The sequence below is a fragment of the Anoplophora glabripennis genome, unplaced genomic scaffold, assembly GCF_000390285.2.
Source record: "Anoplophora glabripennis isolate ALB-LARVAE unplaced genomic scaffold, Agla_2.0 scaffold395, whole genome shotgun sequence".
Lineage (NCBI taxonomy): Eukaryota > Metazoa > Arthropoda > Insecta > Coleoptera > Cerambycidae > Anoplophora > Anoplophora glabripennis.
In genome coordinates this window covers 212757-240629 of record NW_019416558.1, presented here as the reverse complement: position 1 = coordinate 240629, position 27873 = coordinate 212757, and the positions used below count along the sequence as shown (strand labels likewise).

Genomic DNA, 27873 nt, shown 5'->3' with positions numbered 1-27873 from the left:
CGTTATTTAACGTTAACTAGTTCCAATTTAGTTTATAATAACTCGGTTTATATTGAAATTAAAGAAAAACGAAATAATTCCATTAGATTTGTTTTTTTATTACCTTTCTTTTTATTCATTACAACTTTTTCGTTAAATCCAATGGTTTCAGAGTTATTTGCACAAAACTGTCCGAAAACAAGCACATTTTCAGTAAAAAATCAACATTTTCAATGACGAATTACTCGGAAAGTATTGGATTATCCAAAAAACTTTATATAACATTTGTTACTTAAAATTGACTCCTCTGTCGGTTATTTTGGGCGTAAACATTTCCGCCCCCAGAAAGGGGTGGGAACCACCCCCAGGGCTAAAGCACACTATAAGCACTATATAAGTTTTGTTCCTTGAGGCATTCCCCACATTCAGTCAAAATTTCACGTCAATCGGTTCAGTTATAAAGAATTCGGAGGTAAAAACCCTGAGTAACTGGACTATTTCTGGTCATGGCCAATTTGATAACAGGTCTGATACTAGAAAAACTGTCCAAAAAATACCAAATTGCAAATATCTCTAAAAGTAATAACCCCAACCCTAACAATGCTTATATGTCTTGAAAGGAAATTTCGATCTACATACGACAGAGTAAAAAAATACAGGGCATTCTATTTAAGTTAACAAAGTTATAGCTGTTCGAAGTTATCAAAATGTAACAGCAAAAATGAAACACCTGGTATTAAATGTTTTAATTTCTTGGTATACAATAATTTAGTGTTATATATATGCCCTTTACCGGTACCAAAAATCCACTTGATATCACGCTCCTGAAAAGAGTTACTAGCATCTCCGCGGACCCTTGCATCTGTCAATTTTTTTCTTTAAAAATTAATATCTCAAAATTTATAACTCCTAGATATAGCGAATATTTAATAAATTTAAATTTCACGTAGAATCCTAAAATGCAATAATATATAGGGTGTCTCATTTAAAATAAGAAAGTATAACCTAAATATTTTAGCTGTGTTGGCCCTACTACCTTTGCTAGGTTGTCAAATTTTCAGATTTATCGGATCAGTATTTTCCGACATAGTGGCGATTCCTAGTGGAACACCCTATATATGAGGTCATAAATAAAATGTACTACAATAGCGGGTTGTCCGTATTGATCCCGATTGGCGTTTTGCTTGGTATTAGGCTACCTTTTAATGTTTAATGATACTTTGTCATTACACAACAAATTTCTCACGTATTTCAGAGCAAAACTGGAGTACTACGAGCAGTCCTGTGCAGTGGACAGCGTCACCAAGAAATGTGCTGGGTCTCCCACCGAATGTAGAGCGGCCATATTAGGAATTCTTGGCACTGATTTAAGGACCACTTGTGCCNCAACCCTAACAATGCTTATATGTCTTGAAAGGAAATTTCGATCTGCATACGATAGAGTAACAAAATACAGGGCATTCTATTTAAGTTAACAAAGTTATAGCTGTTCGAAGTTATCAAAATGTAACAGCAAAAATGAAACACCTGGTATTAAATGTTTTAATTTCTTGGTATACAATAAATTAGTGTTATATATATGCCCTTTACTGGTACCAAAAATCCACTTGATATCACGCTCCTGAAAAGAACTACCAGCATCCCCGCGGACCCTTGCATCTGTCAAATTTTTTCTTTAAAAATTAATTTTATAACTCCTTGGTATAGAGAATATTTAATAAATTGACCCTCAAATTTCACGTAGAATCCTAAAATGCAATAATATATAGGGTGTCTCATTTAAAATAAGAAAGTATAACCGAAAGTGGCATAAAGTTCTAAATATTTTAGCTGTGTTGGCCCTACTACCTTTCCTAGGTTATCAAATCTTCAGACTTATCGGTTCTGTACTTTCCGAGATATCGATAGTGGCGATTTCTGGTACAACACCCTGTATATGAGGTTATAAATAAAATATACTACGATAGCGGGTTAGTCGTATTGATCCCGATTGACGTTTTAATTGGTACTATGCCACCTTTTATATTTAATGATACTTTGTCATTACACAACAAATTTCTCACGTATTTCAGAGCAAAACTGGAGTACTACGAGCAGTCCTGTGCAGTGGACAGCGTCACCAAGAAATGTGCTGGGTCTCCCACCGAATGTAGAGCGGCCATATTAGGAATTCTTGGCACTGATTTAAGGACCACTTGTGCCTGCAAAGGCACGGATATGACCCAGTTGTACGACTGCCTTGGCTGGCAAAGACTTCTATGGGTTAACCCATGTGTAGGTGAGTTATAAACAGACTTCCTAAAATGTCAAAATTTTCCCTAAAACTAAGGCGAACACGAAAGAGTTCAATCCATTCCAAATATAGTTGTTGGGGACTTGGGGGACATTCACAGGTTGCTGCTTTGCTTTAGGATTTAGACCAACTTACACCTAGTAGGCTTTTGTCCGAAATACTGCAACAGTCTAGCTCTATTAACATTGTGTCTCTTACCCTTCGGTCAATTATTTGATTTTTCTGAACAGAAAATGCATCTCCATTTCGTCGCAAGGTCGCCTCCAATCTTGTAAAGATTCTATGATCAGGAATGAGGCGCTGTGGATACCTTTCGCGATATAACTCTACAGCTCTTTTGCATTTTTTTGTGACTCGTCGCAAATTAGCAACATAACAACTTTTTCTGAATGAGAAAATATTTTATAAGCACAAAAGTTATAAGTTTGACGTTCGTATTGAGTAATGACAAGTATTTTGTGACATTTATGCACTTTAAACAACAAACATTCAATTATTTTCCAACGACTAGTTGATCCTTGCACCGCTAATGTGATTTTTAGGTGGTATTTCTTTGAGACTCGTTAGGACGATATTGCTTATAACTTTTAAACTTGAAGCAATACAGAAAAATTTCTCTAATTTTCTCTAATTTTTATTAGAAAAAAGAGCTTTTTAACAGAAAAAAAATTTGGGTGTTTCTGGAAAAAGTATAATTGATGACGTCGTTAGTCGTTTCTGTCAAATTCCAAAGATAATAAATACCTTCGATTGAAAATGGAACTTACCTCATCCCATTTAACACCATTTGTCCCAAATTTTATTAAAAATTTTTGTATCCTCACAGTAGACCCATACTATAGACATAGAATTTAAGGCACCCTGTACATTGGTATAAATCGTGAAAAATATTTAATTTAGCTGTCAGTAAGCTCATTGTCATTTTCAGCTACACTAAAAGCTCCCCTACGTCGAATTTCGTTAGAATATCTATATAGCAAATCGTGAAAATAGAATGAAATAAAAAAAAAGATTTAAAAAACGATAACTACGGTTACTTCATCTAAATCGGTTTGTTTTCATCCAATGCAGCTACACTCGAATTACTTGAAGATGAAGGCACCTTGTATACTTCATCCAACTTAACCTGAAGAACTTAGCGTCAGTCAAACTCCTAACACACTATATTATCAAGCTTACCAAAGTTGTTTCAATTTATCTGTCCATATTTTGGTGAGTTACGTACTCACTTGTATCGTAACTTAATTTTTTTTTATCAAATTTCGCCCTCTCGATGATTTTTACTTCTTACCCCGCAATCTTAAGCGCATCTGTTTCACCTTAATTGCACCTATTGTCCGACTACTCAAGGATCCAAAAACTTCTCGATAGTTTCCTCTTCGATGTAAGCTCGTATTAAACTCCCGTAAAGTTGTACTAGTTCCTCGGGGAGTTAAGCCCAATTGTGCTGCAAGCGGAGTACAAATATTGTTGGTAAATAAACTTTTACGTACGGGCGGAGTTTCGATTTAATTTCAAAACGGGGAGTTCTCAAAGGTCATATTCCTCTTCAGCTGGGTCTACCTGGGATGTCGGATATATCCCTGTGTACCGGCTTTGCACAGAGGTGTTATCGCCGTTGAATTTCTATTTATGTATCTGGAAATAAACTCGAGTCCGTAAAGACTCCTTTTCAATCGAATACAGATAGATACAGATAGTTGGAGAAATAAAAACTGAGCAGTTGTACAGGGTGATTTAGTTATAATGTCATTAATTTTAACCATGTATTTGGAAGGCCTAATAAAGACAGAAAATCGAAACAGTAAATTTTGCTCGACGACTGCGGGCCACAGAGTGCTCGAATGATGAAGCGAAACAGCTGATTTCCGCAGTGGTTGTCTTGAATTTTGCAATTTAATATATGTCTTAATTCTTTAACAAATTCTCTTAATAATACTCAATATGGATTTCGAATTAAACAACCCGAAGAAATACTATATTATAATGACTGCAATTTTAGCGCCCATCAACAACCCATCTACAACTTTTTTTTAGTGGAATCCCAGAAGAACTTCCATATGAAAAAAGCCGCCGAACAGGCCAAACTGACGACTCGGGCTCCAACTAGAGCGACGCTCCCGGCGTTAAGAACCCGGCCCACCCCCGCTCATTTCATCACTATCATGGCGGCAACAGAAGCTTCTCTGCAGACGAGAGTCAACACCATAGCCGAATTCGTACCGCCTCCACAAGCGTTTGTCCCTACCACCACTATCGCGACCACCACCACGACTACTACCACCACCACGACGCGGCCTCCGACCACCAGGAGGACCAGACCGACGACTACTACCACGACCATGCCACCAAGTAAGCCACGTCTGAGTCTGCTTGGTCGGAGTGACCTAAAACTATTCCAAGAATAGTCCTATATTGATCTAACATCTTTTTCAGGATCGTGCGTTGTTCAAAGGCCTCCTTTTCCAAACCAGTTCATCAGAGAAGGTTCTTTCAAACGGGTAAGTCGAGAAAAATTGTAAAGAGACTAATTCATTTTTAACAATGCTTATATCTACTTTGCAAGTATTACAATTTTCAATAGGAATTTCAAGTAGCTCATTGTAAATAATATGTCATTAGCAGTAATAGACCTCAGTACATCGCTCTTGCGTTTTAGTAATACATGCAATCGCCAAACTTTGTGAGTGCTTTTTTATAACTAGTCCGACAAACTTTTCCTCTTCGAAAATCCCCAAAATGTCAAAATGACATCATTATGCATGCAAGTTCCATTTTGCGTAATTGCTTAAGTAATTTGTGAAACAAACTATGGTCAACTTGTCCGACAAAAATCATGCAGCGTACGAGTAGTCCGACGCCCCAAAAATGTCAAAATGACGAGATTGTATTTCCTCATACATACATGTTGATTTTGGATTGATTCTTTTACTTAACATTCTGTTAGCATCGGTGACATTTAACCACCATACTCTTCAACAACTGTAAAACATCTCTTCTTGCATCTACAAATTATTGCAATATATAATAATTAGTTGGCTTTTCCATAATGTGGTATGAAGGTTTTATATACCTTTACATAATAAGTTACCTAAGAATAATCCTGCTGACATATAGTCCAGTCATTATAGACATGGAACAGCCTGTTTCGGGAAAAACATACTATAAGAAGTTTCTCTGTGGAATATTGTTCGATAACGTGTTATAAACAAAATATCAAAAAATCAACTCGAGACTAGTAGGGAAACTTTATTTAAACAATGGTCAAAGTTATGGAAAAGTGGTTTTTTGACTAGCGTAAAAAAACTGTTATTCATAGCGAAAAAAGGTTTATACAAAAAGATAGGTATTAAATAAACCTGTAAAATGAGACAAATCCAATTAAATTCCGATAATCTGATTATGCTCGAGAGCTCAAAAATGGTCGAAAATCATCGCAGACACTTGTAATTCAGGATTTTTAAAGCTCTTTGCACCCTTAATAAGTGGTAAAAATGTCAGCCCGAAAGCTTCATTAGTTTGGCGTTGGCAGAATTTGTTATCTAAGGAGATGCTGTTTTCAATTCATTTTTCCTCAGCTCACAGATGTTGTAGAGTTTCGGTCATTAGTTGTTTTTGTACCTAAATAGCTAGTATTGACATACGCATTTACTGAGAATTTAATTTGTTTAAAAATGACTTTGAAAAAATATTTATTAAATTCTTAAGATAGGGAATTATTATAAAATGAAATAGTAGTCTCTATAGTTTAGTTAGTACTATTTTTCCTCGAATTTAAAAAAAAATCGTTGTTCTAAGTTGATTAGAAGCTGAGATATATTTTTTTTATTTAATCACTGTGAGGTCAATTATTAATATTGAGAGCAAAAATTTGGAGAGAGTATACATTAAGAGCTATATTTTCATGTCCTACATTAACATACATAAAGATGAATTCAACTATTTAATAAGACAATTAAATAATATCACGATGCCAAATCGATATTCATTGCCACATATTTGTGATTTAAATTTACATGTTCGTGGTTGTAATATATTTTCGAAAATATTGTTAGAACTTATTTAAGATATTTTCCAAAAAGCTCTAACACCATTCGGAGTTTCTGAATTTCTTAGGATGCCATTCGGCTTAAGAAATGTATCATAAATTTATCAATGAAGTGGTTTTGGGTTAACATTTTTCATTTATAATCCTTCAAAATGTGAACTTAATATCACCAACTTATGTTTTCTAGTACATATCATTTCTTCAAAATGAATTTTACCTTTAGGGTAGCTTATAGAAAAAATATAAAGTTTCCCAAAACCAAGACTTAAGCAATAATTGCAACAGTTTTAATGTATTGTATCATTTTTCTATTGTTAACCCGCCACTGGGACGACGCGAAATGATCCGACCCGTATACACTAGCATAGCGTAAAAACGTGTAAAATGCCGGAAAAGCAGTGAAATTCCAGCTCTCCATCCCCTGGAGCTGACGAAATATCAATTCTAATAATTGTTTATCTGTGCCAAAATCCATTACGCGTCTCCACTTAATATACATCCCTTTGTGTGGATGAGGCCGTGTGGATATTCAAATTAACGTTTACTTTGTAGCACGGCCCTGTTTAGGACCGGGATATTGAATCACTTAAAATAAGGACCGCATAGTTTTGCAATATGGAGAATGGGTATCGAATCGAATCAGAATTATCCATTAGTAATAACTACCAAAATAAAGGCAGCTATATTAACGTAGAATTGAATAATTCATCAGCTACGATATTTATTCGTAGAAATAACACGGCTTATTAATAATGTATAAGGACAGTCATACACTTATAAAAATCAACAATTTTGAAGAAGATTGTACACTTTCGTAATAAATTAAAGAAAGCTGGATAATAGCCAGGTGTTTTATGTTTGATTTTGCGGATCATTTCAGGCAGAAGGCTATGAAAATTTACTCATTTGTTTTGGTAACAAAAGGGTAAGTATAAAATAAACAAAAGCGGGCGGAACTTTATCTAAAATAATAAATTATTGTTTGTTTAGTAATTATTATGAATAAATTCCTATCAGCATAGCTACCAAGGTTGACTCAATGCGTACGTTTTGTGTTGGTATACTTGTTCAGGAATGACATGACAGTAGGGGGGTAAAGTGAAAAGTTTTACAGGATTACTTGGAATCTTTATACTTAAATTTAATAAAGTTGGATTTGTTTATGCTTAAGAACAATATTACACTCGAGAGATTCAGGTTTGCTTGATATTGTAAAACTTTCCAATTAAAAGTACTTAAGGACATTTTACTTAAGGAAGTATATTGGGTTTACTAAAATGCACAGATGTACTTGAAATTTATATAGCGTATTACCCAGTGCTCCCTCTGCGCGTCATATTTTTTTGAATTTTTTTTTGAATGTAGGTTTTGAGATATTGTTGTTGAAAGTTGTTCATTTTAACATAGATTTATATGGCGAAGATGGACGGTGCGGCTCTTTTTTTGCCCATAACTGAGAAAAAAATGTAGAAATTGTGAAACAAAACTTTTCCATAGATAGTACACAGTATTATCTTATTTTTGATGTAAAACTAATGTAAGTTTTGAACATAGTACAGCTGTATTAATTAGAAACAGAAACCAATAATTGCATTTCTGTCTGACTTGAGGATTAATGTGGCAACGTCGCAATCAGCTGACAGCAAGGAGGGAATACATTTGAAAGACTTGATAAAAACGAAATTGATTTCAAACATATACATTTTTCCTAAATCCCATGTACATTGTTATCAACAATAAATTATCCACAACAGATGATTTTTTGTAATGTTTTTAAAAAACTAGATTAATTAAAAAAGACTAGGAAGCTGTGATATATTTATTGGAATAAAAAATACAGTTGATAAATCCTTTTAATATATTTAATGGTTTATAAAAACATCGTAATCATTACCCAGCAATATTTAGGGTTACATAAAGTTTTCTTTACTTGATTAATATAATTAGTAATACTTGAGATAAAAGCATTTGTACGGAATAACAAAGGAACATAAATATTTCTCAGCAAACTTTATATCTAAAAAATTAGTTATAGTTGCAAAACTTTTGTAACATTACTAAAATAGAGATTAAAAACACGAACAGTGAGTAATAATGTAATTTCTATCACAGAACCTTCAAAATTGCATCCAACATTTTCTTTGACTTGGACGAGAGATGGGCGCGAGTGTCATTTCATTTCTTTAGAACTAAATTAACATAATTCTCGTTGTTTTACCAGTTCACATGATTTACGGATTTTAAATAAAGGATACAAATCTTCGCGAGGATAATACGATATATTTGCTATATATAATAATTATATTGTATATAGTTTACACACAATACATTTTTGAACGCGTACGCATCTTTACCCAAATTTGACGCGCAATATCTCCGATGTCCGAGGTGTGTAGGTTCGCAGGGTGTACAACTGCACTCGATTATTAGCGCTGTTGCCACATGTACATAGTGTTTATGTGTTCATTAATTATAATTTTAAAACTACTTAAATGTGATATTTTTATGTTGTTAATTTTCAATATGTATGTTATGTGCATATTGAGTAGATTTCTTTGCTATATGAATAATGTTTATTGCAAATAATTTCAATAGAATTTAATTTTTTCAAGTTGGTAGCGGGTTTTGGTCCCATAAGAAAAGCATAGGACCCCCCTGCGATCCTCACTTCCCTCGGACCCCGATATACCTCCTTAACAACCATTAATAGTCAAAAAAACGATTTGTTGATTCTAGACCCAAATACCGAGTTCACATTTTTTCTCATCGCCCATCACCTTCCTATTCTACAGATCTACCACGAAGACGAGTTCGAGTGCTCCGACGTCTGCGAGTGCGAGATAGGCGAGAAACTGTCCTGCAGGACCATCTGCATCGACAGGATGCCCTGCAAGACGGAGTTTGCCTTCTACAACCACGCAGCGCCAGCTTACCAAGCTTTTCGAGGAAGGTGCCTCTGCTACTCGGGTAGGTTCATATGCATGAAGCCGTTGCCCACCGACTACACTCTGCCGCAAGGGATCTTCTTTTTCCTGGGGTACAGCGAAGTAGACGAAAGAGAGCTCAATAGGAACCACACTGTGGTGGTCATCCAGGACATCGTCAGGGTCCTCCAAAAGATTCTAGAGGAAGAGGCTATCAATGGGGTAAGTTGCAAAGTTACATTTCGTTTTTCCACATGCTGAGCTTCCCAAAACTGTTAACATTTAGATCATGTACATATTCTTGCCGAGGCCGAGAAATAATTACTACATTGATTTTCTATTTCAGACTTACTGCAATCTAGAATTCTTCAATGCCACGCGAGAAAATGTGATCCTAATAGCGAGGCTTTCAGAAGGAATAGACTACGCTAAAGAGTCGCCAGTGGAGATTTTGGCAAAGGAAAAGGTAAAAATGTATATCCTCATTACCTTATCGTCGCAAAGGAACTTCTTTGGTATCGAAAACCGTTATTACTTTAATTACAAGGTAATCTGGCGCCTGTCGTGGGGTTTTACTGCAAATTGCCGTGAAAGCCAATAATTGTCTCTATCCAATTTTCAATATACAGTTTGTTGGGTTAGATTGGCACAAGTTTAATAGTCGACACTATGCAAATAAACAAAGAACGTATTTTTTACAACTGTTAGCTATTATTGGTTATAAACACAGTTCTGTATGTCCTGTAAAGTGCCGTTAGTGTATCTAAACCTCTCCCATAATTGCGAGTCATGAAAGATGTTTGTTACACCGTTGTCCCACTCCTGATCGTAGTCCGCTGTAATTTCTTTAAGGTTTCCATTTCGTCTCTAGTTATAAAAGCTTCGCTCTCACGCCCCTGCCAATAATTCACAACCGCGGCACGTAGAGATACGCCAATTTACTAAAAAAGAAAACGACACAAAGAAACATCTAGGTTGGAAAACCCGTTTCTACCCAAATCACCACCCTTGCAATGAGTCGATCGGCTTTTTGCCAGATATACCGCTCTATAAAATGTGATGTATTAGGCCATATCTCATTTTTTTGACAGAACAATAAAATATTCGCCTTTAAATTGACGATCGCGATGATAAATGATTTAACGCAACTTTCGCTTGATACGGCAAGATGTTAGGCGGTTTTTTTTTCGTTTTGTAAATAAGGGTTTACAAAGATGAGCTAAGTTTTTTGGAGGATTGGGATTTTTAAGCAATAAAAAAGTGTTGAATATGTGAGCTAAATAAGAGATGAGGGAATAAATCTAGTTGGATATTTTGAATTTATAATGAAGCAGCTTCCGGTACATCCTAAAGAGAAACATGTATTATTAATGAAAATTTTGACTTAAACATCACTCCCCATTGGCCATTTGATTCATCGGTAAGAGTTCGTAATAAAGAATCCCTTTCCAGCATAGTCTTTAGAGGATGAAATTCTGGTCTTGCTCACGGAGTTGCTTGTTTTTTGGGTCTTAACCATTTTTTCCGCTGTTTCAAGTTCATGTGCAGACACCATTATTCATCATCAGTCACAATACGATGAAGAAAACGTTCCTCATGATCACGTAATGATCGATGACGACAAAGCAAACCCACGGCAATTATGAAGCTTTAATTCTTAAAAACGGACATTACCCAACCCATTATACAGGGTGGCCCAATAGTGTGACAAAGTTCATTGATCTCCCTTATTATAAAGATTTGAAAGAAAATATTTTATGACAGTGATGTGCTTAAAAAAGTTTTAAAACACATTTTAAAAATATTTCTGGAAAGAGAATTTTCTGTAGAATGCAAATTTGTAAAAATATACAGAGTGTTCCATTTAAGAAAAAACACCTCCGCCCTAATGCATCACCCTGTATATTTCAAAATATTTTTATAATGTGAACATTTTTAAGTACATCACTGTCATAAAATATTTTTTTTTCAAATCTTTATAATAAGGAGATATTGAACTTTGTCACACTATTGGGCCACCCTGTATGGTTGTTAAATAAAGATAAAGAGTACTACAGCAACATATCTTCGACAATGACGCTATCTATACATTTTTCTGCACATTAATCCTGAGAAAAAGGCTCTTATTATTATTATTTTTCTATGCCTACTTTTAAAGTATTGCCCGGTTCTAATAAACAGCCCCGTATGTATGTCGGAGAGTGGTGAAATTGTTTTTCGACCGCGGCACTTAGGCCTTATTAGGCCCCTTGTACACTCTCCTTCGTTACTCGAGTACTTTTCTTCAAACCGTCCTATTTACTACACGGGTGACTTGGTGGCAAAGTCTCGTACAGTTTATGTATGATAGCATGGTCTTGAGTTACAGAGATTTTCTTTGCTCTGTTCTCATTACCATTTACCGGGGACCACACGCATGCGGCAAATGTTGAGCGACCCAGGTCTCTGGTAGGCTGCCACAGCCACATCCCCGAGCCTGCCTTAGGTCACCCATCCAAATTCCAGCCTGCGTCCGTGATGCTTACCTCGACAGATCGAAATCCACCGGCCAAGACACCCGGCTAGGCGGTCCCTGTGTGTGTCTATTTTCGACAGATCCATTACTTTATTCGCCGAATTAAAAAAAAATCAGTAGATTCAAATCTGGAACATGAGCCGCCCAGCCAATGGCACCACAACTATTTTCGTGTATTTTTAGATAAAATTGGAAGCAGATTTGTACCGCTGCATTTATCCAAACGCCTTTCACTTGTTTTACTTGCAGGAGGAATGTGTGGAGCTGCTGGAGGTGATAAGCGAGAGGATAAACTCCAGACACCCGGACTTCATGTCCCACCTGCTCCTGTCCATATTCAAGATGGCGGAGGTGGAGATAATCCAGATAGAGCCGGTGTCGTCGTCGTGCGGCTTGCACCTGCAGCTCCACGTGTTGCTGGTGACGGTGCTGCTCACAAAACTCACCCACCACCTGACGATGACCCCATCGTGACGACGAGACTGAACGAACGACTAAATTAAGATACATATCATGTAATAAAAAAAAATGGCGAGTGCGCAAACCCAATGTCGCTAGTCGATTAGACAACACTTTGTACATATCATTGTTGACTATTATTGTTACTGTTAAGAATAGACTAAACTAGTCACAGACTGTCGTTTTTTAAGGCATTGCTCATATCTTTAGATACAACATGTCCAGATGGATCAACTATTTATACTTTTATTACCTGGTTTTGACTAATCGTCGGGATGGTGTACTATAATTTTGTAACTGCTTTTGATGTAGAACCACTAGGTCAGGAGACGTCTTCCTAATGTGAGTTGTTGACATCCGGGGCCTGCCTCCAAGGCTCCCAAAAAAAAACAAATAGCGGGTACCTACAAGCATATTTTCTTTCAATGGAAAACCAGATATCATGTTCTTGTTTTTTTTATTGCTCAAAATTCTGTTCTGAGAAAACAAAAACGGGACGTCCTACGGAGGCAGGTTCTATTATACTCAATCATTATACAGAGTAAACTTTACCCATGCTTTAATACCAAGAAAAATGTCAAGGCTTACGTGTAACAAATACATATCATTATAGCTTTAATATAACATAAAATTAAAAAAACACGTTGTTCATAGTACACTTTACTGTATCGTAATGGTTTAAGTGTTACGTTAGGTACTAGGCTTCGATTTTCACTGAAATTTATTTTGCTACTCGCACAGGTCGCTGATATGGTGGAACGCGGACAGGGACGGTTTTACTGGCACAAAAGCGGATCGGAAACGAATAAATAAACGATTTTTTACTAAAAATGCTAAATTTCTATATGAATACTTAATAATAATTGACTATCCCCTCCTACACAAAAATATTACCTTAAATATGTTTTGGAGGTTTCTCATATTTTTCTAGGAGATGGACAAAACGTAATTAAGATGCTACAAACCAGTAGCCCAGAGAAAAATTTTTGTCTCGATATTTTGAATACAAGCCGCATAATTTTTTTAAAACTTTTATAAAAAAAAATATTTCAAACAAGTTATCATGTTTCGAGGGGGTCGAATTATGGTGACCTTGGATTCGACCTTGAAGTCAATTATCAAGGTCAATCTTGATTTTTTAACGATAGAATGAAGTCTTCAAAAAAAATGTTTCGTACAAATATTACGTATTTTTTCCTACAGAATACGAAACTGTAATAAAAATGAGTTTCCACTTAAAAAATCAACGTTGACCTTGAAGTGACCTTGATGATTGACTTTAACGTTAATTTCAAACGTACAGTAATTTGATCCCCCCGAAATCTGACAACTTTTGTAGAAAATATTTTTCACCATCCTGCTTATTTCTTAAGATATTAGCCTGAGAATTAAAATGAAACTGTAAAAGTATAACCTTGAAATGACTTTGATAATTGACTTCAAGATCAAATTCAAGGTCATCATAATTTGGCCCCCTCGAAACCTGATAACTTTTGTTCGAAATATTCAGACAATGTTTCGAACAACAACAATATTCGAATAATGTTCGAAATAAAAGTCGAACTAAAAAAATTATGCGGCCTGATACATTAAAATGGGACACCTTGTATAATAGGTATGGTATGTTTCTATTTTCGTTTACGTTTTTTGAGAGGTCGAGTAATTTTTTGTCTGTTTTGAATTTCTGATTTTTGTGAAGAGGCATTTTGAAATAGGATAAAATAGCCAAATTACATTTTCCTAAAAAAACGTTTTAAAAAAATTTGGAGGAATATGATTAAAAGTAAATATTCTAAAAAATGAACACACAGTTTAAGAGAATAATTTTAAAAGATGTATAAAAAGTATTTGCTGTTCATACGAACTTTTTCTTATTTTTTGGTCAAAAAAAACACTACAATCCTATCGATCAACCATTAGATCACCCTTATTAATATACAGCATATTCCCGGCTATGTGAAAGAAACGAAAACTGATGGTTTGGGGTATCTTGAAATCCGTAAAATTCAGTAAGCCTTGGAAATTTAGAAAAATCTGCTCTTATTCGCCAGTAAAGTACTATGAGATGCCACAAAACGTTACTACAAATAAAACACTGAGTATACTTTGATATTTTGCTTGATATTGTGATGATTTTTATGATGAGAAACTGTTCTTCATAACATTTTGTCATATCTCACACAAAAAGGTCACTTTCTACTCAGAAGAAGATTATTCTACTAAAGGAAAATTGTTTCCCGAAAGTAGTCTCAAAATAAAAATTTTTTTCACATTTGTATTTAGGATTTTAGCTTTCTTTAGATCCCATAAAACCTCAAATCTAGGACATTTTATTTGAGGACAGTAGAAGAAAATTTCGAAAAATCACAAATATATTGAAAAATATTTCTAAATAAAAAGAAATACCCCCTTCAAGTCAAGTTACGAGACAATAAGAAACCAATACAAAATAAAGTAAAATATCTCAAAGCAGCCTTGTAGTAATTGCAGGACATATATTCGTCAAACGCTTAAAATCCTTTAGAATCCTTCAAAAATCGACAAAACTTCTATAAGGTACGTCAAAATGCATCAAAACGGCTTTAAAACGAATCAAAATTAATCAAAACAGCTGTAGAAGACAACAAGAGACGTCAAATCAGCCTCAGACTTTAGGAATGCTTCGGAAACTTTCAAAAACATCAAAATACCTCAAAAACCCAAATATGTACCTATAAATACATAAAAAATTTTGAAAGTACTTCGAAAAATATCGAAACACTAATCGAACTCTCCAAAGTACTTGACATTTTACGTGTTTTAATTTTTTTACAAGGTATGCATAGAACATAAATATTTTTCACATAATATACTCAATGTTTCATTTTAAGAAAATTTTCTTCACTGTCGGATAGAATCAGATATTTCTAAAGCCCAAAGCTTACTAGATTTAAAATTAATTTAATAACGTGAGGTTTTTCATTATGAAAACCTTTTTTGAAAGAGGGCGCTTGTATGCGCAATTTTTTGCCCAGCATTTTAGAAAATCTAAGCACGTTAGAAACAATATCTCTTCACTTTACCAGTTATATAAGTTTTCTTCAGGGTGTAAGACAATTAACAATACATTCAAAATAAGGAAAACAAAAGCATATTTTTACCCCGTATGTTTATCTTACGTTTCCTGAATTTTGCACGCCTGTTCAACATACAGAACATCGCGTAAGGTACAATAAACATAATCACACACCGCAGAATACTTTTGGGAAACTGTTAACACATGCATTAATCACAGTTATTGAGTATCTTTACAAATTTGTTGCACAAAACAGGAAAGGTACATTTTCTGATGTTTACATGTTCTCCATGATCGAAAGCGAAAAATTAAAGGAAGTTACTCTAGCTTAGAGTTACGCTTCTACACTTCCTGAATGGATCTACTTGTTCTATCATTGTTTTACTAAAAGCGCGATTTCTTGTCTATAAAACGCTTTCCTAATGACAATCCACTGACGAATAAAATCAAAGCACATTTTGTTTCACAAACAAGAAGGACTAAATCCATACAAACTATTGTTCAAAAGTTGCAAAAGTCGTATCACGGAAACACGCTGTAAGTTAAGCTTTTAACGACTAAATCATTAGCTTAGCAAGCCCGTATTACACAAAACAACATTTTCCTTTACCGTAACAGCCTGAAAGACGGCCATAACTACAAAGATAAGTTATTTCCTATCCGTCTCCTTATCAACGATCTCCTTTATTTGCCAAGTCGACAGGTACACTGTTCTGAAAGATATATGGCATAAATACTGCTCGGAATGTAGAATGGGAACTGAGGAGTGAAAGGTGTACGATGGAAATGTATGGGGGGATCAATCAATCACGTGACAGAATGGAAATTTGCCCCCGATTTCTACATATATAGTTGTTGGGGATGTCTATAAGGGTCGTTCTATCACGTATGGATCCCATTCGTGTGAACGGATCGCCCATGTATAAAAATATTGCACTGAAAAGGCTTCGCACAATCCGATTGTAAATTGGCGATAAAATTCGTTTATTTGCAAAGGTTACAGAGTGATACGAGGTATGTTCAGAAAATAACCGAACTTTTTTTAAACTTTATTGTTAATGTCACCTATTCATACACTTTTCCGATTGTTGTTTCCATTTAGTGAAGCAGTTCTGGAAAGCTTCATTTGCAATGGCCTTTACAGTTTGTGACGAATTTGCTTTGATGTCATGAATAGTCTGAAAACGGCGTTCAAAAATCGACACTAACACTTGAACACCTTGCACTCAAATAACAATATCCCGAAAACTAAATGAGATGTCAACAATCCAAGAACACGTGGTTACAGAAGAGATTACGCGCAACGTAGTGCTGCCAACCGCATATCACTAGCGCGAAATTAAAAAAGTTCTGGTATTTTCTCAACAGACCACATACAAATTAAAATAAGCGTTTGTAGCCAGTTAAACCCGATTCCGTCATGCTATTTAATGAAAAATATACTAACATGTAAAATATATATGAGATTATATTATACTGTAATTCATAAGTAATGATACAACAGGGTTAAATAAAATACTTATTGAATAGGTAAAACAATAGGGAAATTATTACGTTTGATGCAATTGTAGTGTCAGTAATGGGTGGAAAGCATATTTTCCATGTACAGGATGTTACAAGCACGCTTTGAAAGGCAAAATTTAAAAAAAAAACAATATATTTTTACCTTATTTTAAAGGTACGAATGAATTCAAACCATTTTCCTAAAAGTCCTATCAAACGGAGTCAAATAGTATTCTTTAATACCAAAAGATATCTAAACCCACAGACAACACCCAAAAATGTTGATATTGCAGGAAACAATTGCTCTGGGTTGCGCACCCCAAATGGCATTGAATTATACCAACAATATATACAGCAAACAGCTAGTATAAAAAATAAAAACAATATATCTAAATACAGCTAATTCAAAAACTAATTTGTTGATTATTCATCATCTTTCTTGTAATTTTGTAGCTCTAACACGTAAAAATAGCCATAAGATCTTTACTATTTCTGCACAAAATAAACTAGTCACAAAAATTAAAGGGTAAAAAGAATCCTAAATTTTATAACTCGGCGAAAAATGGTCGTAGAACAATAAAATAAAAAGCAAATTCAAGCCTGAACATTCTAGTTTCAAGATCTGAAAAAGTTGCAAAATTTATTTTTATCTGATTTTTAGTAAATGTGACAATTTCAATCATTCGAATCACAATTGAGGGTTTCTTTGGAATACTTTGAATTAAAAAAAAAATAAATTAAATTATCCTTAGTCTACTCATGATTTGTAAAGTTATTTCAAGTTTACCGAAAATCGTTAAATATGCAATTTTTTACCTTTTTATTTTCTTGCATCGAAAATTTTTTTTTTATCAAAAATACGACTACTTCTTATAGAGAACACTCTGAAGATTTCAAAACCCTGCTTAGATTTGCTGTACGACCATTTTTCACCAAGTTGCAGCCTTTTGAAAATCACCCAAAAATTTAGGATTGTTTTTTATCCTTTAATTTTTGTGACTGGTGAATTTACATCTACATTTAAATAAAGGGCCCATACAAGGTGTCCTCAAATTTCACCGACAATGTTTGGCTGTATATTCACAACGATAAATAAATACGATCTACGAAAAAAAAGTTAAATAAAAAATGTTTAGTTTTTGAGTCGCAAGCATTCAGAGTTGTCAAGAATAAAACTAATTTAATTAATGACTTCATAACCCTTTTTTCGATCGCATTAAAATTTGGCACATTTATTTGGACTATTATAGCGTATTATTTCTTAAAGTTCTAGTCAAATCGATATACCTGGTGATAGTTTTCTCTGGTTACCTCTCCCTTTTAGGTATCAAAACTTTTACAGTGGTCGTATTTATTTCTCTCCCTTTTAGGTATCAAAACTTTTACAGTGGTCGTATTTTTTTAAAAGGTAGTTTTATTTAAAAAAATATATATTGTCTCTTGAGAAAATCGCCTACAGAAAGTCATTCTTGAGAAAAATGGCATTATTTGCAGGTCTGTATGTTTCGGTTGGCGTAGCAATGTCACGGATTTCAAACTTTGAGTTCAGTTGGCGATGAAAACAAAATGTTGATTGTTGTGGCTATCAGGTAAAGTTATTATTGTCGTGTTTCTTTAGGATTTTCATCACTCCACACGTATCTCGTGCCAAATCTAAGGATAATTGGTTCTTACTTTCACAGGTACAAAGATATTTTCTTTAATTTCAACTGTGATTTACAAATAAAGACCCTTTCCAAATTATCATATTGACCTTGAGTTTTTGTGTTCCTCAAGGTTTAGATTTGGGCCCTGTAATTATCTATTCCATCTCCAATTACTTCAGAAATAAATCGTATTTTGTACTTAAGTACATATATGGAAATTATTGCTTTCCACATATACAACGACTTAAAGAATTGTAAATAAGTCAATTGTCAATATCATAGTCCGTTCTGTTTAGAGAAAAGTACAGCCAAGGCCTTCGTTGATCGATATTTTCCTAAATTAGGAACCTACGTGGGCCTTTGTTGTACAAGAGTTTGTACTGTAACACCTTGTATAGATCAGATAGGATAATAATTTAGTATAAGTTAGAGCCCTGTAAATATCAAAATTTATGAAAAGCTAGGATTTCTTGATAGTAACTAATCTGTTATTTTTTGAACAAGTCACAAAGGGTAAGTAAGGATAACCGTATAGGTTATATTTTTTATAGAACCCTAACTGTACTTTTTTGTTTATTAGTCCAGTACATCGAAAAGTAGTTTTTAAAAATACCTAAATTGACTTTCTATTCTAATTTTTCCAGCTTTTGTGTCTTGTTCCCAGTATTTATAAAATTAATTTGGAATTCATTTTCCAAGAATAAAGAAAATGCAATAAATAGAACTTTGTTCGTAGGTATATGTAAGCTTAAAATATTTGATAACGTACTTTATTCATACTTACCGTACCAATTCAAGATATAGAAGTTCGCAAATTCACTAAAAAGTACTAAAAAATACGAATATATTTAAAACAAAATAAGCTCAATTAATTAAGTTAATGTCAATATTTTATAGATTAATTTTCACGTTGTTTTTCAGGAACGATTTTCTTTATTCTTGTTGACAAAATAATTTCCCTCACATTGATATCCTTTGATATTTTTTATATGTGCCGCTCACAATTTGTAAAAACGCAAAAATATATTACTAGGTATACAACACAGACCCGAGACATCGAGCATTGTCATCAATACGTACTTTCATCTAGTCCTGCAGCTTCTTTACACCTAGTTTTTTCTAGTGGTAACTTTCCCGTTTTAACTGTACATAGCATATTGCGACGCAGCAAGATGTCTCGGTGGTGATATTTTATGTTTATAGTTTAATTTTGTTAATAAAAGATAAATCGGAGTATGTCATTTAATTCTCTTACCTTTACCATGACCGTCCGCATGTTTTTTGACTAGGGGTTAAAAATAGCCAGTGTACAAATTAGTTTTTATTTTAAACTGATAAGTGATAAAAACTACATACTTCACTATCTTACGATTACTATTTTTTCCTTTATCTTTTGTTTTTTTTTTAATCAAGGATGTATGAAAATAATACATTGATGTCACCAGCTGCCATTGTGCTTATATCTGTCATTTAATACAGCAGGTGTATAATTTAAATGCAAAACTATACAAATACTGAAATGTGTCATATGTACTTCGTTTATAATCTTGCTTATCTAAATCGCGTAATTCCGCATCATACGATGTTTAGTCTTGTACATCAGCGTCTTATTGAAACTGGAGATTTAAAAAACGTACTGAGACATACAAAGAGGACAAAAAATGGCAGAAAGCGACCTGTATTTTAGGAACTATAGTCCAGTCGCTGAAGCATTTTGGCTACCAATTTTTTCGGATGGAATGGATTGGCGTGAAATTTGAACTGTAGGTAGGGAATAGCCCAAGAAACAAAAGTTATATAGTGCCGATGTGTGCTTTTACCCTAAGGGTGGATCCACCCCTTCTGGAGGGTGGGAATTTTTAAGGGTTGAAAAGTAATTAAATTTCATAAATTATAATAAAAAGATATGAAAGGAACTTTATCCAACATATTTGAACATGAATTGAGTCTTTAAAATACGTAAATCTGCTATTTTCGTACAAGGGTAGTTTTCACCCCCAAATAGAAAAAAGCACACATCTAGACAATATAACTTTTGAAGTGGGGGTCAGATGAGCTTGTATGTAAATATTCAGGTAAATTCATGCTATCCGAAAAAATTGGGAGCTTTTACTTTATTTTCGCCTTCAGTGTCTGGACTACTATGAAAGCGACACCGATCATACTTTCATAATACCTGAATTCGGATCCATTGCGTACTCCTTTTCTTTGGATAACTTTTGATTAACCCTGTATACATTCAGTGCTGCAAAGATAATTTTTAACTAATCTGCTAACAGTATTTTTCGCTGAGTATCTTTGAATAATAGAACAAACAGATTCTGAAGAGATAACAGACTAAAATATTTACATTGGAGTGCGGTATTTTATTATTTTACGGCTTTTCGTCACAGTGAACTATATATCATAATTTAATTTAGTAGATATTTTTAAATATGTATCATAGTGTTGTGAGATTTAATTGTGAATGGGTGGGGTAGTTGAAGGCGTTCAAAAATGTGCATCAGTTTGATTTATTTAGTTCTTGTTAGTTTAGTACCAGTTGTTAGTGCTTCTAGTACTCCAGGTAAAAGTAGAAATGTGAAACGTCTCCGATTTATTTCATCTAAAATTAATTTTCCTTGTTAAGTAACTGGATATGAGAACATCACTGAATACCAAACGACTACCAACATAGCACAAGCAAATACAGAAGCTATTACTACTACATACATCGATACTACTACGCAAAATGTTCCAAACCAAGTAAGTTATTTTTTATACAATAGAAACAAATACCTAAGTCTACATTTTATTTTTTATTGAGGAGTCCAACAAGGAATATCCTCCTTTCCAAGTATCCCTACACTACTCTTACAACGATGATTTCATTTGTGGTGGTTCCATTATATCCCCCAAGATAGTCCTGACAGCAGCTCACTGCATGTACTACAGATGGGGAGGTTTGATGCCACCTATTATAGTCACAGTAGCTGCTGGAAGACGGAAATTGAACGAGTCAGCTTGGAGGAGTTTTGGGGTGGCCAATATCACCCTTCACCCGCTCTTCAACAAGACTTCGATGGACAACGATCTAGCTGTGATCGAGGTAAGATTTCGACCATCCTCAAACCTTACAAAATGGATGTTTTTCGAACTTATGGTCAGGTTATTTATATAAATATTGGTAATAGCAAAAAAAGTACCACAAAGTGTGTGTATGTGTCCCAATATTCTATGTACATGAAACTACAACGGTTTCCTACCATCAAAGTATTTTTTTTTCAAATAACCTTGTAAGATTTTATTGAAATTTGGCACACTAATACTTCTATATCGATATCACTTTATGACACAGTGTTTCCAAAACACCTTGTATATATTTCTATGTATAAGAGTCTTAAGACTCCTTGTTATGCAAAAAATTTCCTTCTAGTTTCTGTTTTTGTCGGAAGCTTTTCTATTAAGCAAATGTCTCGCTGTTAAAAAGACTGCGGAAAACATCCAATAGAAATGATTTTGTTTTATTTATTGTTTAATGTTGCATGAACTAAATGTCATTTTGACAGATTGAAGGCAGGTTTGAAACAGACAGCCTCGTAAGTCAGATCGACGTAGAAAAGCATGTGACAAGTTTGAAATACAACGACTGTATAGTTACTGGATGGAATCAGGTCTGTATAGAATAAAATTATTTTTATTATTACTAATAATACAGGGTGTTTCCTAAGTATGGTTCGTAACTTCGGGACATAATTTCTTTCGATTAATTAAGGAATATTGACATAACTGTGTGCATAGAATACCATAAAATACAATGTTTATCACTTTTTTAATGTCTTTATGCTTAATTCTAAAAAACAATTAGCGTTGTAATAAATTTAAAATTCGATAAATTTCATATCGAGCAATGTGACTACGGCGCGGCGAATAACACGAGGTACTAAGCTGTCCAGCCAGCAATACGCAATTCAGTTGGTATCTGGAACTGGACCGTGTCTGAATGTTTCCTGCGTACCACTATTTCCTTTTCTTGAGGCGTGTTCCAACGAGTGCGCGAAAATTGGATTCAAAGGTGTCGTGTGTGCATCAAAAAGAAACACCAGCATAATACAACCATTACTAGCTACTCAAAGTGCTATTAAAATATTTTAAATATACTTTCCTTTGGATAATTACGATTTATGACCTCGTACTGATTTGTATTCGTAAAGAAAAACCAACGTAGAAATGATCAGTCCCAGCCCCAACACGGCAAAAGCCACAAATAATGTATCTAGAGATATCTTGTATGGTTTTTTGCTTATTTCTTCTTTTCTAGAAGCTTTAGGACCCCTCTCCCAAAAAGCGAATATACCGTTGGACTTTAACCTCTGTATGATATCATCGAACCGTCCAAGAAAAGGCGAGCCATATGGTACGATGTAGACCTGAACATTCGGCATGAAAATTTCCTTCATGATCCGGTAACATATGTTCCTGTCTTTTATCAGGCTCTTTTTAACGGCGTTCTTCGCTATGTCGCGCTTAGAGATAATGATTTCTTTGTTGCACTTCATTATTTGCTGAATCTGGATGTCCCTATCAAGGCCTTCGGCGTTACTCATGAGTTTCCTTCCCAACTCGGAGTCTACGTATGTGGTCAGATGCCTAGCAAAGCTTGGACGAGATTTGATCCTGTAGCGGGAGGTTTCCCACAATTCCTCGAGTGTACGCGGTGAAGGGGGGACGAAAGAGACGGTAAGCACGCTGGTCAACCTGCAGTTGAATTCTGCTATGATGTAGAACATGAGGAACATCGCAGACATAAATAGAATCCTAAATTTGCTAAATGTGAGGTCGTGTAGTGGTTTGCAGGTTATGACAAGAATTATGACCGTCACTATGGTGCCAAAATCCAGATGTTTGTTAAAAATGTAGATGTAGAGGAATATAAGAACAGCCAAACCCAAAACGAGCGCCCAAGTAAGACGTGAAGTCAGGGCGAAGACGTTCCTGAGTGTGTTTGCTCTTTCTATGGGCACCAATACAACCAAATCGTTCCTTCGATGGCTGTATGTCAGTTCCGCCTAAAACAACGGGAAAGGAATATGCAGGGTGGCCAAATGAAAACGAAACAGAGCCATTGTCAGGAACTGCGTCAAGATTGTAGAAAAACGCTCAGACCAGTCGATTTTAGATTAAAGGGGGACATTCTTTGCTGGAATTTTTGACTCCGCCACGTTCAACCCCAAGCAAGGGTAAGCATCACCCCAAAATATTTAAATGGCATTGGGGGTTGAGTAATATTTCTTTTGAAAGCTCTTACAATTCTCTTTACAACAGACTTTAAATTTTATAATTCCGCCCAATACTTATTAAGAATTTTGATTTTAAAGTTGAAACTTATGTACAAACAATTAGTAACGGTAAAAATGTCAGTCATTCGAGTTAAGTACGCCAATGGTATAAATTTAGTATTTCTTGCGTTACATTGGTTTTTGGCGATTTGTTATCACTTTCGTAAAAAAAACACAATTGTAAAAAACAGAAATGAATGCTATACACACACAATGAACGTAAAATTAGTGGATTCCAAATTATTTTCTAGTATTATTTGGAAGCGTTGGTTGGTAGTTTATTTAATTGTGTTTTTGAAAATTAAACACTATGGTTTATTCCATTGCGGAAAGGGTAGATATCATTTCGCTTTACTTTATGAACAATAAATGTGCGAATAGAACAGCTCAGCTATTTAATGAACAACATCAAGATCGACATGTCAGGAGGAAGTATGTTCTAGAGTTAGTAAAAAAATTTCAAGAGACAGGGAACGTAGCCAATAAAAAACGAGAAATTGAAAAACCTATAGTTAATGAAGCTAGTGAAGTTGCAGTTTTGGGACAAGTTCATCTTGATCCTACATTAAGTACGAGGCAGCTGGCATCTGTGTCTGGGATCAATCGAACTAGCATACAAACCATTTTGAAGAAGAATAAATTCCATCCATACAAAATACATTTAGTCCAGGAACTTCATGAGGATGATTATGACCGCCGTTTGCAATTTTGCGAAATAATGAGTGAGCGAGCAGGGAACGATCCACAGTTCCTTTTTAACATCTGTTTTTCTGATGAATGCAGTTTTTTCTTGAACGGGACGGTAAATCGTCACAATTGCCGCTATTGGTCCGATTCAAACCCAAGAGTTTTTCACGAGGTGCATACACAGCAACCGGAAAAATTAAATGTATGGGCTGGAATTTTCGGTGACCGGCTGGTGGGTCCTTTTTTTCTACCTGGTAATTTGACTGGCCAAATGTATTTGCAATTACTGGAAGACGCTATTGACCCTGCCTTGACTGATATTATTGAAAATGTTCCAGAGTATGATGAAGATCATTTGATTTTTCAACAGGACGGTGCTCCTCCGCATTATGCGTTAATTGTCCGTCAGTATTTGGACCAACGTTTTCTACGGAATTGGATTGGGAGAAGAGGCAGCATTGAGTGGCCTCCACGATCACCGGATTTATCGCCCCTTGATTTCTTTTTGTGGGGATACCTAAAAAGTAAAATCTATAAAACACAGCCAGCGTCGCTGGAAGATTTGCGTCAAAGAATCGTCGACGAATGCCGTCGAATCACTCCGGAAATGCTTCGAAATGTGTGCGAACGTTTCGAACAAAATCTTTATTCTTGTATGGAAGCGGGCGGTCATCAGTTTGAACATTTAATCAACTAAGTAGTAAGTAAGCAACTAAACATAATTTAAATTTTAAATTGTAAATTTTTTTCAAAGTATTGGGCGGAATTATAAAATTTAAAATCTGTTGTAAAGAGAATTGTAAGAGCTTTCAGAAGAAATTTAACTCAACCCCCAATGCCATTTAAATATTTTAGGGTGATGCTTACCCTTGCTTGGGGGTGAAAGTGGCGGAGTCAAAAATACCAGCAAAGAATATTAATCTAAAATCGACGGGTCTGAGCGTTTTTCTACAATCTTGACGCAGTTCCTGAAAATGGCTCTGTTTGATTTTCATTTGGCCACCCTATATTATTTTTAAGAATAGAAATTGGAACCAAATTCACCTATTTTTATACTACAAACAAATACATCAAATAAAAAACACCTGTTAAAACCTACCATGCAGCACACCCAGTAAAAAGCGTTACTGTTTTGATCTTTATTTACTTCACTGGAATATGTAAAGCGAACTTAATATAGTTCTAATGCTTACCACTTTGTATAGTTTATCTCTGAAGAACCTCGAATTGAACCCAACCTGAGTCCGCGCGGGAATAATATCTGCTAAAGCCCCGTCCGCACTGGTCTCGTTAAATGCTCCGAAAACCGCTCCGCCAGAGGGCACCACGTATCTATAGGTGGCGTTGATAGCATCCATTATAATTGTAGACATCCAACCGTCGATGCCTTCGTAAGAACCATTGACTTCCCTAGCGTTCGAAATTTCAGGAAACATAGTGATGTTCAGCTGAAAGCCATGCAGGTTTAGGGTTTTGTCGAAAAACGCTTCGGAAATATCTTTTTCTATGAAATAATCGCTTTCAAAAGGGTTGTAAGTGTAAGCCACTTCTAGATTATGGCCAAAAACTACTACAACGTTTATAATCCAATATTTGAAACAGTATTTGAAGCGTTCCGTAAAGTTTTCAACAGTTCCTGTGTCATTTTCTGTAATAAAAACCAGCCTATGTCTTGCCTTCCAAAATACAAGATGGCGAATGTCATCAATGACTCCCTCAAACAGGCTGAAGTTTCTCATAGATATTATGTACAAATTTTCGTTGTTCAGGACCGTATCGTTATCCTTTATTATACTGTACTCCCTGAAAAGTCTCCCTTTACATTCAAGATTTATGGTGTACACCGGCTGGAACATCCTGTATATATCTGCCGACCAATCCTCGCACTCGGTTTCATCAAAAACATACACAACATCCGTGGGATTGTTCTTTTTTAAGACTTTTAAAAACTGTTCTCTTCCTTCACAGTCAGGCTGTGCTAATGGCAAAAGCCCAAAAACAGCGCTTAGATTTAAATACAATGTAATTGACAGCGCTTTTAAGTTCATGTCGATGGGCCGAGAGCACTTTGTGTAATAAAGATGGTCGTCAAGGATATGACGATACCAATTGCTGTAAAAGTGTTTTATGATAATGAGGCATTTTTTATTTAATGGAAAAAAATGGGGGATATAATGGTATTCTAGACGAGATTGGTTTTTAATGACACACATTTTAATTCAGCTGTTGAGTGGTACTTCATTTTAGTAAAACTGTAATGGATGTTAAAAAATGAGGTATTAAGTAGCATAATTGCTTCTATGCGTGTATCAATGATGATATCAGTAATGATATTCTACAAAATTTATATTGCTTCTCTTGTTCTATTTTTACTGGTGATTTTGATGCATATTTTTAACACGTACAAAAAACAAACAACATATTAAAGAATTACGGACAGTAATGCATCTTGTCAAGATTAATAAATAGTTTTAATAGGTGGCCTCAGTTTTGAACCGTGGGGAATACCTTAAATTGTAACAATTGTTATTAAAGCCTAAGTAGTCCTATAGTTATTAGACAGAAATTTAATCAATGTTGACATTTAAAATCCATAATATACAGTGTCCGCTGTTGGACGCACATTAAAATTGTTTTACCCTTTCCAGGATTCTTACGAATTTCAAGTAATGGAAGTTGTTCTAATCGATTGTGTAAATTATCCGCATAACATTTGTACCAACAAAAAGTACCCACAGACTACCCAATGTATTGTAAGTATCAAGGATTGAAAAGGTTCATATTTGAAAAAAAATATGAATAAAACATAAATTATCTGGCATCTATTTATCAAATATATCAACAAAAGCTTAATTCAAACATTCTTTTCTGAGTTGTTACTTTGTTGTTTCTAGAATAATGCTGGAAACCCACTGGTTTGTGAAAAAAAACTCATAGGTGTGTTGTCTGTAGAATCGGAATGCGAGGATCCTAATCAGCTCTTTATTTTCGAAAATATCAGGTACTCCATGTCCTGGTTGAACGAAACCATTGGGTCTGGTGCAGAAAAAATTGAATTCAAATATATTTTTAATTTATTTTTAGTGTATATGATTTTCAGAACAATTTTATATGTAGAATAATTAAACGAAGTTTAAAAAAGTAAAATTTTTGTTTAATTAATGTAACCCTGGACAATTTTCACTATTCTCAAAAAATCTAAAGTACAAACTAGCCTGACATTGGCGATATACAGATCTTTTTAACAAAAAGAGTAATAGATTTATTAATAAATAAAATCGGTGGTTTCTAGGGTTCTAGGTTCTAGGTTCTAGTTCTAGGGTCCAGGTTTCTAGAAAGGTTATTATATTTTTTTTAAATGAGCCCAAACTATTTTCAAATCGCCGACATTATTTTATAAAGGTAAAATCAATAGCTGTTTACTCATTTTATTTGTTGGAATATTT

At 34.7% G+C, this 27873-nt stretch overlaps 2 protein-coding genes across 2 annotated transcripts in view; both read left to right on the top strand.

Moving 5' to 3' along the window:
- The window catches only part of LOC108909714, a 136153-nt gene extending 123920 nt beyond the window's left edge, over positions 1-12233 (top strand). Inside the window, 6 exon segments of the mRNA XM_023454929.1 lie at positions 2052-2257; positions 4310-4624; positions 4709-4773; positions 9113-9466; positions 9591-9710; positions 12009-12233. Of these exon segments, the coding sequence (XP_023310697.1) occupies positions 2052-2257; positions 4310-4624; positions 4709-4773; positions 9113-9466; positions 9591-9710; positions 12009-12233 (1285 nt within the window).
- Positions 12234-20860: 8627 nt separating this feature from the next.
- Positions 20861-27553, top strand: LOC108909718 (cationic trypsin-like). Its single transcript, XM_018714126.2, has 6 exons — positions 20861-20988; positions 21052-21167; positions 21229-21510; positions 21971-22075; positions 27076-27180; positions 27322-27553. Exons 1-6 carry the CDS (start codon positions 20919-20921, stop codon positions 27547-27549), a joined length of 906 nt encoding a protein of 301 aa, XP_018569642.1. The 5' UTR covers positions 20861-20918; the 3' UTR covers positions 27550-27553.
- Positions 27554-27873: the final 320 nt, after the last annotated feature.